This window comes from Oenanthe melanoleuca, chromosome 1A, assembly GCF_029582105.1.
Source record: "Oenanthe melanoleuca isolate GR-GAL-2019-014 chromosome 1A, OMel1.0, whole genome shotgun sequence".
In the NCBI taxonomy this organism is placed as follows: Eukaryota; Metazoa; Chordata; class Aves; order Passeriformes; family Muscicapidae; genus Oenanthe; species Oenanthe melanoleuca.
In genome coordinates this window covers 58,356,530-58,368,905 of record NC_079334.1, presented here as the reverse complement: position 1 = coordinate 58,368,905, position 12,376 = coordinate 58,356,530, and the positions used below count along the sequence as shown (strand labels likewise).

The 12,376-nt window shown below is 38.5% G+C and overlaps 1 protein-coding gene across 2 annotated transcripts in view; it reads right to left on the bottom strand.

Moving 5' to 3' along the window:
• The window catches only part of RSBN1L (round spermatid basic protein 1 like), a 47,461-nt gene that overhangs the window by 9,082 nt on the left and 26,003 nt on the right, over positions 1-12,376 (bottom strand). For both annotated transcript variants that reach the window (XM_056507444.1, XM_056507451.1), the window contains 3 exons: positions 3,162-3,299; positions 2,820-2,962; positions 1,104-1,271 (listed from right to left, as the gene is read on the bottom strand). In XM_056507444.1, the coding sequence (XP_056363419.1) occupies positions 1,104-1,271; positions 2,820-2,962; positions 3,162-3,299 (449 nt within the window). The remainder of the gene's footprint in view (positions 1-1,103; positions 1,272-2,819; positions 2,963-3,161; positions 3,300-12,376) is intronic.

Genomic DNA, 12,376 nt, shown 5'->3' with positions numbered 1-12,376 from the left:
ACAAGAATGGAAAGTTCCCAGACATTTAAATTACTATCAATTCAACTGCTTAATCTCCACAAACATCCAAGTTCAGGAGTGCTGTTTTGTTTGGTTTCTTTACTTCCTTTGCTTCTTCCCTCTCTCAAATGAGCAAATTGTAATTTAAAATACTCAGATCTACAGTCATCTCAGCTCTTGCCCTGCTACTACTGCTCAGTCTTAATTCACCACAGCACAGTCATAAATTGAAGGCTCCCACTGTCATCGACCTGAAGAGGAAGGAAACCGAAAACCTCAGAGCCCAAGAGACAAACACATTATCATCTGAACAATCCAGCTCTTCCCCAATGACAATTCTTCTACTTTCTGTGTCAATGAATTCATGCATTGTACCACAAATTCACATCATTTTATCCAAAAGGAATTGCTGCTTCTAATTTCCAGACAGACACAAAGAGAAAAACATATTTATAGTGTTTACATATGCAAAACTAACCTCCAAAACTAAGGTCATTCTCCACAGTCTGAAGATGTTGAAAAATGCCTCTTTGATCTGGACCAGGAAGTCCATATTTTTATTTGGCTAACATGTAAACAAGTTTCAAATGAGGCCCATTTCAGTTCCTGAATCTCACACAGGAACACCAAAAAATATGACACAACTTCCAACAGGATTCTTTCTAGGTAAGCTTCCATAAATAAATCAAGGTTCTAACAAGCTACAACTTAGGAAGTAGAAGAAATAATTCTGCTCATCTCCAGACAACACAAAGAAATGCCAGAAGGTCTCCATGTGCACCTCTGTCACAGTAACAGCTCAGTCTCTATTCACCACTTCAAGCAAAACGAAGTGTGAGGTGCTTTTACATCGAACATGACCTCAGTAAAAGCAACTCAATTATAGCTATTGAACTGTCACTGCAAGGTACCTTTCTGGTTTCAATCACAGCAAAGCCACATGCAATCTAAAGAGGGCAGACAAACAACTAATGCTCAGCCAGGACCTATGAAGTCTTCATTGCATCTTTAATCCTGGATTAACCTATTCTACACCCCCAATTATAAATGGCAATTCAGGCATGCATTTTTCAGACACCTAGGTGAAGGCAATCAACACCTACCACTCCCCACAGTGCACAGCCTTCAGCACTCCCACAGCAGCTGTGGTCTGTCGCTCAAATCCTTGTCCTATGTGATCCGCATGGGCTCGGGTCCGGTCCTCAAATAGCATTTCACGGGGCTCACTGGTTCGAGGTAGGTACTGCAAGTTTTTTATTTCATTGGTAGTTCTGCATAAGAAAAACAGTAGCAGTGATATAGAAATTTCTCTGGATTATATAATTTCCATCACAGCCAATAGGACTGCTCATCTATGCAAAAAAATAAACTTTTTATTTTTTTTTTCCTTATTTTAAATGGATTTTCTTGGAATTCAGTTTGTCTTCATTCTCTCTTTTTATGTCACTGGAGACTGCTGAAATAAGTCCTTTTTACAACCTTCCATGAAGTGCTGAAACACTTATGATCCCACTGAGCATTCCCTTCTCAGTGTAAGAGTAAATCCTAGCTCTCCCAGGTCACCAGACATACTCCAGTATGGCCAAGTCTGTTTTAGCCTGGTGAGCCCAGAACTGGGCATGATGCTGCAGATGTGTCTCACCAGTGATGAGTAGAGGGGAAGACCCCTGTCCCTCAATCTGCTGTGCTGCTCATGCTTGAAATGGCAACTTTGCCAGGATGAAGGTGAGACTGACTGGCCCGCAGTACCCCAAGTTCTGCTTCATACCCTTCTAAACAACTGGAGTGGCATTAGTTTTCCTCCAGGGCTCAGAAACCTTTGCCATAACCTTCCAAAGCAATGGCCTTGCAATGATACTGGCCAGCTCCCACTGCACTTGCAGGATGTGACCCATCCCAGCAGGTCCCAAAGGCTTGTGTCTGTCTAATCTGCATGTCCATCAAGTTTCTGATTTTCCTCCACTGAAGGCAAGTAGCCCTTGCTCCAGACACTCTTACTGTCTCCAAAACAGAATATTCCTAAAAGTAAATCTCACTGGAAAAGACAAGGACAAAGAAAGCACTATCTCAGCCTTTTCTGTGCCCTTTGTCCCCAGGCCCTTTGCCCCATTCAGCACATGCCTTCATTTTCCTAGTCTTTCTTCTATTGTCCACACATCTGTGGAAGTCCCTGCTGCCCTTCACATCCTTTGCCAAATTCAACTCCAGATGGTCTTTGGCTTTAACTGTATCCCCTTCATGGTTGGGCAGTGTCTCTATACTCCTGTGCCACCTGCCCCTGCTTCCACTTCTTGTATGCTCCATTTCTGTGTTCACGTTTTGAAAAGAACTCCCATGACAATTCCTTATGACATACAATATTCAAGTTCTGCAGAGCCTATCCCTACTCATCAGCTGGTTCTTACACCACAGCAAAGCTTAAAGATTTCATTTAATGTTGGAGTTGCTACCTTCCAGGTGAGAGAAAAATCCTTGTCCCCAGAGGTCATAACACATCCACTCACACGTAACAACAGGGGTATCAATTCCAGTCTCATGGCATGTATCAGTAATTGCATGTGTGTACACATTTTCTTCAAGTTTTCACCTATATTTCTACTAAAGATCCAAAAAGGACCAGTACCTCACTTAGGCAGTAAAAATTAAACCAAGAAATTCCAGATTCTTACACAAAAAGACAAAAAAGTGGTTTTGGAGATGAAGATTTACAGTAATTTGTATTAACATATAATAACAAACAGTAAAACATTTGTGATAAAATGAATTTGTAAAGAAAAAATACTAACCAGACATTTACCAAGTAAAATAATTCCACTTACCTCTTCCTTTTGAAAGGTGACTTTGGCATGTCAGCCACAGGGATCATCTGTTCTCCTGGACGTACCCACATAATGGGACCATCATCACTGTCTTTACGACTCTCTAATTTTAAACTAGAAAGTGTTCCCCATGGCAGTGTACACTAATGGGAAACACAAGCCACAATTTTCAAGTGAGTTACTTTAAAAAACTTGTTAAAAGCAGCCTTTATCTCTCATGATGAAAGCCTTTATTAGAACACTCAATTATCTAAACAAGTACCACACACTCTCACTTTATTATAACGAGCACTACACAGCATGTTGTCCCCCTTCTCCCAGCCCATCCCCTTCTGTCCTTACTTTTAAGAAGGGTGATTCTTCCAACATATCAAGGAATTCAGGGAAGTAATCCCCCACTTCCTCATCAACTGCTCCAACCAGGCTGATCTGTCTCATTGGGCCAGCTCTATACGTACCATGAGAGTATGTTCTTTTTACCTACAAGCAGAATATGACAACAAAGTTATATACTGAGTCCTCTACTGTGCAAAATCTACATTCAATGAGCACTCATAACTGCTAGGCTTATGCTTTCTGAGATAAAGATTTTCTTTAGTCCGTCAGTCTCCAGTATATTTAAGATTATTATGAAGTCAATTACTACAAACTCAAAGACAGAAGATCTTATTAAACTTCCATGACAACTTGTATTTTATTTTTACACCTGAAGGTAAACTGGAGTAACCACTTATTGCCTTCCAAGAAGGAAATATTCCAAACCAGTAACTCTGAAAATACATCAATGCATGTTATGCTTAGTAACTAGTCAATAAGGATTCTTACCTGGATTACTCAAGTCTAGGTGAATTTCTACCTTTTTTCTTGCAATAGGCAGAACTCTGAGTTATAAGTAATTTAAACATTTCCTCTGCTACTCATCCTCTCCAGTACTGCCTCTCTGTGAGCACATTAACCGGAGCAAATTACAACAGTAAACCCAAGGCTCATAAAGAGTTTGGACAAAAAGCGAGACAATGATCATCACTCCTTCATTTCTGCTATGCTGTGCTAGCACATCTTGTGCTCCCTTCAGACTTTCATGGCTGTAACATTCATCTCTCATGAGAAATCTTCTACTGTGAAATTTGAACAGAAACACATATTGTTTTAAGGTTTTTTTCAACAATCTGATCTGTTGTGTTAGATAACTAAATATTCAGCCATGAGATTGATGAGGATCATGTCCACTTTAAGCTTCTGGTTTCCTATTTTACAGGCTGAAAGATAGAGTGGCATTATGAGATGAAATACAAAGAGATCAGAACCGAGGAAAGAGCAGATGGATTACTGCACACATCAAGTAAGCCTCCTGTATGGCACCTCTAGGCATTCTGTATTCCAAGTAAGAAAAGTAAAAAAGTGCAAGGAAAACAGTTAATGAAATACTGCTTAGCTACAGTCCTCACCCAAACAGAGCATCAATGTTCTTAGTAGTTATGGCAGTGCAGAGGAGAATTAACAGCAGTTCCTGAAAATACAACATGGAACACTGTGCCCTTCTCAGAAATCAACTAATGGAACCAGATCTTTCCAGAAATGCAGAACCAAACTGTTCCAATCACCCAGTCATCTCTCATTCCTCCCAGCAAACGGATTTACAGCTAGAAGTAGGATTTTACAAAATGTCTTAGCTAATGCTACAACAACCCATCAGACACACTGAAAAGAACAGTCCAGTAATACATCCCTATTCCTCAAATCCTTAGTCATACATTCCTGCAGGGCTCTTTTTTTGCAGAGACAGCTGGTGATTTTGTGGTAAAATATCACAAAACATTCATTTCTGCTGAATCTGCATCAGCTCAGTCCTCAGCTACATCTGCACTGGCACAAAGCATCAGGAGCTTGTACAACTATACAATGAGCAAGGAAGAATCCTAAAACCACTTTCTGGAGCTGCAGATACCCACAAATCTGTGACACTTTATTAAAAAGCCTAACATGCAAAAGGATATTTCTTCCACTGATGTAAGCAGCTTAGTATTCCACCACTCCAGTCCAGGATATTGAGATGCTGTTACATCCCTGATTAAAGTGAACAATTTTTCTGCCTTTTTCCATGCTTCCTTATGCTGCCTACTACCACTCTCCCAAGTAACAAGTGGTAAGACATGAGAAAATGGCCTGAAGTTGTGCCAAGGAAGTTATAGATTAGATAGTAAAAAAATTTCTTCACCAAAAAGGTTCTTAAGCCCTGGAAGAAGCTGCCCAGGGAAATACTGTGTCACCATCCCTGGAGGCATCTAAAAGACATATAGCTGTGGAATTTAAGGACATGATTTACTGACAGATTTGGCAAGAGTGGATTAACAGCTGGACTCTTAAAAAGGTCTTAAAGGTCTTTTTATCCTAAATAATTTTACTATTAATACAGAATATGATAAACTGGTTGTGAAACTACTCTAAGTGAAAACTCTAAAAATTCTCCTAAAAATACTAACTTAAAGCTTAGCAAAGCTGTGAAGCTTCCAGCTGGATCAACCCACCCCTTTGGCTTACATACCACTAGGTGTTGGTAATGAAACAAGAAGTCAGCAAAGTATTTAGCTGCAGCATAATACTTACATTAAGAAGGATCAATTAAGAAATTTTTCATGTGTTTCCAAAAAAAGACCATGCTATTGAAAGTTAAAACTGGCAAATGAACACAACTTTCTCAAGCATTGTTTGTCCAACCCCTTTCACCCTTAGGTCTCCTGGTCAACCACCCTCCCCTTGACCACAAGATCATACAATTGCTTCTCAAGATCCAGTTTAGGAGAAGAAATACAAACATGAATGCTTAAATAATGTCAAAGTAACAAATGATAAGTGGTTTTTTCTGGGATCATATTCAGAATCACATCATTGCAAATACAGAATTAAATGTTTGAGTAAATATTAACCTGGTAGTGGCTTACCCCAGGCAGTAGATACTGATCTTACACCCCCTGCTCACTCACCTCCCACAGTGGTGAGACATGGGAGAGAACAGGAAAAGGAAATGTATGGGTCCAGATAAACATGGTTTATTCAGCAAAGTGGAAACTGAAAAAGAAAAACCACTAAATGGTGTTTTCCACCACTCACCAACTCCCACAAGCAGACTGATGCCCAGCAGACCCAAATAACAGGCACCTGCCAGCCAACCCATCAGTCCCCTCAGGTTTTTTGCTGAGCATGGTGTTAGACAGCACAAAATATCCTTGCAGTCAATGGGAGCAACTGTCCCAACCATGTCCCCTCCCAGCTTCTTGCCCATCCCAGCCTACTCACCAGGGGGGTCTTGGGAGCCTTGACACTCTGCTAGTGATGCTCAGCAATAGCCAAAACACCAGTGTGTTACCAGCAGGTTTAGTCACAACCCCAAAACACAGTCCACAAAGAAAATTAACCCATCCAGACCAGTATAAACAGGAAATAAATCCATGCTGGCAATCAAAGGGGAAGATGTGCTCTCACTTTTCCATTCTTTCCCAATAGCATTAGGTCCTCTGAAGATGAACAAGGAACAAGCCTAGGGAACTGATCTGAATTTAATCCAGGAATTACCTAAAAAATCTCTCTATTTTAGAAAATAATAAAAAAAGGTAAAGACATAGGCCAAAAATACTAATGCCTGACCAAAAAGAACAAGAGTTTGAAAGATGAAGATGTGGGCAAGTGAAAAGCAACTCCTATCTCATCTCTTCCATGAACTGGGTTATAGCATCCTAAGCTCCAGTCTTAGAGGAGAGGTTAATGCTTGAACTGTATTACCTTAGATTAGATTTATACAAGCATGTATAAAAAGGTGAGGTCATTCCTAGTGAGAAGCTAATTTTCACTCACTTCCCAACTTAGACGGCTACTAAGTAATAGTGTGAAAACACCAAACCTTCCCATCGATGTCTGACCAATGACAAACATAAAAATAATCCTAATAAAGACAACAAACAAATAAATATAAACTATGGCATATTATATAATAGCAACATTTTCCCTTCCTTTAACTGTCAGTATCCTTTGGCTGGTTTGTTCATAGGAAGATAAATAGATTCCTCTATGTATTTCTAAACTCACAAAAAAAATATTGATATACTAAAACCAGTACTTATCAAATTTTATATTAAATTTTATACTGACCACTAATGAAGTACTATATATATGAAGTATTTTATATATATCTTGTATAAAATTATCTTCACAGCTGTAATTTCCCAGCTTACAGTGTGATTAGGTTTTTAGAATCTTACAGACTTTCTCAAAACTGGAACAATTTAAATCCATAATAAAAGCAGAAATCAAGGACATGCTGCTCCTTCTAGCATGTAGTCAGAAATGAATACACACAAATCACCAAGTACATGTAGTGTGATACTTGGACAGGTAAAAGACAGAAACATATAAAATAATAAATATGACATACTAAGTTTTCTTCTCATGTAGATTACATTTGAAGCATGTCACCCAAAAACAGACAAAAGGAGGCTGTGTCATTCTCTACCATCACATTAATAGAAAATTGTGACAGTAAAACCACCACTGAATCCACAATTAGTAAAACTTGAGAATTATCTGCTTCTGTGACTCGCATGGCCTCAACTGATTTTTTTTAATGCAATAGCAAATGTTTCGACAGAAATGTCTTGGTGTCTGACAGGAATCTGAATACTAAATGCAAAAATACATACTTACATACATATACATGATATATATACATATATATGTATACACACCAAAAATATATTTGAGCATCATCATCCTACAAAAGGAAACATTTTAGACACTACAAGTTAAAGATTTTGTGTTTGAATAAATCACAAAGTGAGGGAACAGTCATGGATTTCAAGAGAGGAATTTAAAAAATGCAAACTGGGGCAAGTAACAACTGAATTCCTATTTTTAATATAGTAGGATGTGGGTTGTTGTGGGGTTTATGTGGAAGAGTTTTTTTTCTTGATTGAAACCTTATAACTTTCCTGATAGAATTTTAAGATTTAAATCCATTTTAATTTTTCAACTTTAAAACCAAGAAAGTCTGGAAAAACAGACCTCAGAGAAAAAAATTACCAACAACAAACAAACAAAATTATCCACCAACTGAACTCAAAATAATTTCAAGAAACCCATGAAGTCCCACCAAAACTAAGAAAAAAACCCAAAAACATTACACCATCTAAAAATACTCAAGGACACTGAGGGAATAGAGGGTTTTGCTACACAAGTGCATAAGCAATGCACTTACACACTGGTATCTCGGATTAGAAAACATCTAATTTCAGAGTCTGTGTTAATCTCAAATGCTACAGCCATGAAGAGGCCATTACCATCCTTGCTAATTTGGAACATTTCAATAAAGTGCCCAAGCGGTTTTCTCCTCCTTGCCAACTTCATTCAAATCCTTAAATGCTTCCTTATATTTCCAAATGGGAGCTGAACAAATATTCATCAAAATTGCTCTGATTTTACTCCTTAATCTGTTTGGCTGCTTTTCACTATTAAAGCACATGTACTTCGTACTCCCTCCTTCACCTTTTTTCCCTTTTTTAGGTCAGTGTTTTAGTATCAGAATTGTATGTCTTGACAATTCTGGCTTATTCAATTGTCATTATAAACCTAATTTCAACAAACAGTTTTTCCCAATTGGAGGTTTCTGGAAATGCAATCCCAAGATTTTTACTGCATTAGTAGTTTCACCAGTGTCCTTTTACCACTGTACTTCATTTATCACCTGACATGTTTTATCTTGCATGTGAAATCTTCAAATAACAACATGAATAGGTTCTTAAAAACAAAATTACTTCACTTTTACTCTGAATTCCAGCAACACAAAAACAGTGAAGCAGCTGACAAAGAATTTTTAAAAATGAATAAAAATTTAAGGATAGAATAAATTGGATACCTTCATGGAAAATGATGTGGCAAAAGCAATGTAGCTAGATCCATGACAGCGTCAGTCTCAGATCCTGTCTGAGCTGCCAGTACAAACCTCCAGAGGTTTATTCAGCTTTGGGTTTTGTAAATGCAACATATGTGACTAAAAGGAGTAAAACAAGACTGTCATCGAATATTTATTAGATCTAATTATCAAGAAGAAATCTAGAAAGGTAACTGTTTTCTAAGTGGAAAACAAATGAGCACGTTGCAGATTTAAAATTACACTCCCAGGGAACACATTCTTTGTTCAATGGTATTCAATAAGTGAAAACTTCTTGTGCTTCAAGACAATATGTTGCCATCATTGATCAAAACTTCTCTTACATATAGTCCTACAGATCAGCTTCTTAAAAATCAATTTTTTTTAGACTTTTTAGATAATATTTTTTAAATTTTTAAGCAGAATTTTTAAAAGAATCAATCTCTTTTAGATTAAAAAAAAAAAAGACAATGGGGCAATACATTTCCTTTAGGAGATAAAATTCAACTTCTCATCATCCAGAAGGAAAAAAAAATTTAGAAGGACTTAATTTTGGAGGACTTGTAACAGCAAGAAATTGCTTAAAAATGTTACACCTTTTTAATAACTAACCAAACATTTGATCAGCTTAAAAGCAAGAAGCAAATTCTATGGAAAACAAAGTTCTACTGAAAACTACTGAACACAACTGAAAAGACATAGGTCCAATATAAAAGTTTTATATGGAAATAGATGCACAAATCTTTAATGATAAGGAAATCAAGCACTACCAAACTATTTGAAATTTTATTTTAAAAATATTTTCAGCAATTCCCCTCAAATACTAAAGGAACTAATGATTTAAAGCAGGATTTCACAAATTAGAAAAGAACTAAACAGCAAAAACGTCTCTGCAGAAGAAATGTAAAAGAGCTAAACAAGGACAGCAAGGAGAAGATTAAAAAGAGGCTAAAAGGGTAAAATAGTTCTGCTAGATTAACAAAATAAACTGAACTCACCAGTTCAAGAAGCACATCTTGGCGCAAGAACATGCAACTGGGAGGAAAGAAAGAATGAGGACATTTTCTTGCAGCAGCAGGTGCCAGATTGGCTCAGGCAATTTGTCTAATTGCTATAGTTAGAGTGACTTTTTCTAAAGTGAACAGGGTGAATGATGTGCATCCTCTCATACCTACAGCTAAAGGCAGTAAGGTAAAACAAGATAAAGCTTTAATACATCAATGAGAACTCCAAGCTGTGCGGTGCAGTTGACACAATGGAATGAAGGGATGCCATCCAGAGGCTTGAAAGGTGGGCCTTATGAACCTCATGAAGTTCAACAAGGCCAAGTGTAAGGTTGTGCATGTGGATTGGGGCAATCCCAAGCACAAATACAGCATGAAGAATCAACTGCAAGCAGCTGGTAGGCGCTGATGGATGAGAGGCTAGACATGACCCAGCAGAGTGCACTAGCAGCCCAGAAAGCCAAACATACCCTGGGCTGCCACCCCCAACAGTGTGGGCAGCAGGGGAGGGAGGGGATTGTGCCCCTCTGCTCTGCTGAGACCCCACCTGCAGTGCTGCACCCAGCTCTGGGGTCCCAGCACAGGAAGAGCATCAGTCTGTTGGAGCAAGTCCAGAGGAAGGCCATGAGGATGATGAGAGGGCTGAAGCACCCCTCCTATGAAGACAGACTCTTCACAGACAGATTGGATTTGTTCAGCCTGGGGAAGAGAGGGAGACCTTAGAGCAACCTTAAAGTACCTAAAGGGGACTACAAGAGAACTGGAGAGGAACAGTGTACAAGGGCATGTAGTGACAGAACAAGGTGGAGCGGCTTCAAATTGCAAGAGGGCAAGTTTAGCTATTACAAAGAATTTCTTTGCATTGAGGGTGATGAAGCACTGAAACAGGCTGCCTAGCAAAGCTATGGATGGCCCATCCCTGGAAGTGTTCAAGGCCAGGCTGGATGGAGCTCTGAGCAACCTGGGCTAGTGGAAGATATCCTGTCCCTGCCCATGGCAGGGGGCTGGAACCAAATGGTCTTTGAGGTCCCTTCCAACAAAAACCACTCCATGATTCTAACTGAAAACCACAAAACAAGTTCTTCAAATCCAGAAGACAGTAAAACACCTTCTTAAAGAAATAGGTGTCAAGAAGACAGAGGAGCTAAAAACTATGTAGCCTACATCCAATTTACAGAAAAAAAACCACTTAGCTGGATACAACTATCAACTACCTAGAAAATAAGATAGTAAGAACTAAAAAAACATGGTCATGTTAAAAAAAAATGGAAACAAACAAGTCAAACTAACCTTTGTTACTATGACTGGATAGACTTTTCCAGAGGACCAGTAGATATCTTGACATCTGACATTTCTATTCTATTCTAAAAACTGCTACAGAAACATGGTAAGCTCGCCTAACTATCTAATTTTAAGGCAGGCAGCAAGAATCCTTTCTTTGAAGGCAGTGTATAGTCATAAAACCCACAGGTACCACAACATTGCAAGTCCATTACAGGAAAGGATCAAAATTAACACGATCTTGAAACTGGAGAGGGGATCAGAATGCAAAGGATATAATTCATTTTAAACAAAAGCAAGAACTACACCCACATACGTATTTAATGAACTGCATAAACCTGAAAAGGGGAGCGACATAATTAGCAAGAGCTGCTGCTAGAACAGATCACAAACTGCTCTGAAAAAGGAAGAAATAGATATAAGAGCAATAATTTGCAAGAACACCTGCAGCAATCTTCTCACAGTCTTTGAAACCGATACACTAAGAAGACACTGTCGATTTTCAGTATTGCATACTAAGGAAAAGAAAAGGATAAATTGTTTGCCTTATCCACTAAAAACCAGAATAAAAAGATAAGAGGTTCAAACAACAACAAAAAAAAAATTTACAACAGATTTCTTTGGAAAGAGTGGAACCACCCTGAGATCTCCTGCAAACATATCAGACAAGGACTTGTCAAATACAGCTTTAAAACAGTCCATCTTGTTTTGCAGCAGAGGAATTGTTTGGTACTGTGCAGCATTTTACTTCATCTGTACTAAGAAGTTGCCTCTGATGCAAGACAGTAAAATCAATGCACTAAGCATTGTTCCCGTTCAACATTAGCTGTGAGCTTTAGGATTTCTGCACAGCAATAAAAACTTACACTTGCCCAGAATGAGGGAAAAAATAACAAGTTCAAGATATCAACATTTGTCTCAACAGTACTGAAAAGCTTAAGTGATATAAGCTGCAAGTAGGTGGCAAATGCTGATTATTTATGTTCTTTAAAATTCTCATAAGAACCAAGAATGACAAGACTCATGGCTATCAGATAACTGATGCAGGTGTTGCCGTCTACACAAATACAGAGGCCATAGAAGATGGAGCTAAAAGACAGTTTTTCACCACCTGAAGGACTGACTCACTGGCTACAAGGATATCCAGATTAATTTCATTTTACCCAGTTACAGAAACTGTCTGACTAAGCCTTGCAGTCAGTTCAGAAAGTGCTGTTTCACTAACGCAAAAAATTGAGGAGTACTCAGGCGTAGACCCAAGCTGGATGAAAAAATTCCCCAGTTCCTCTCCCTGCAAAATTTAAAAGCTAATTCTCATTAGAAAGAACCAGTTGCAAACCTCTCTCCTGCAC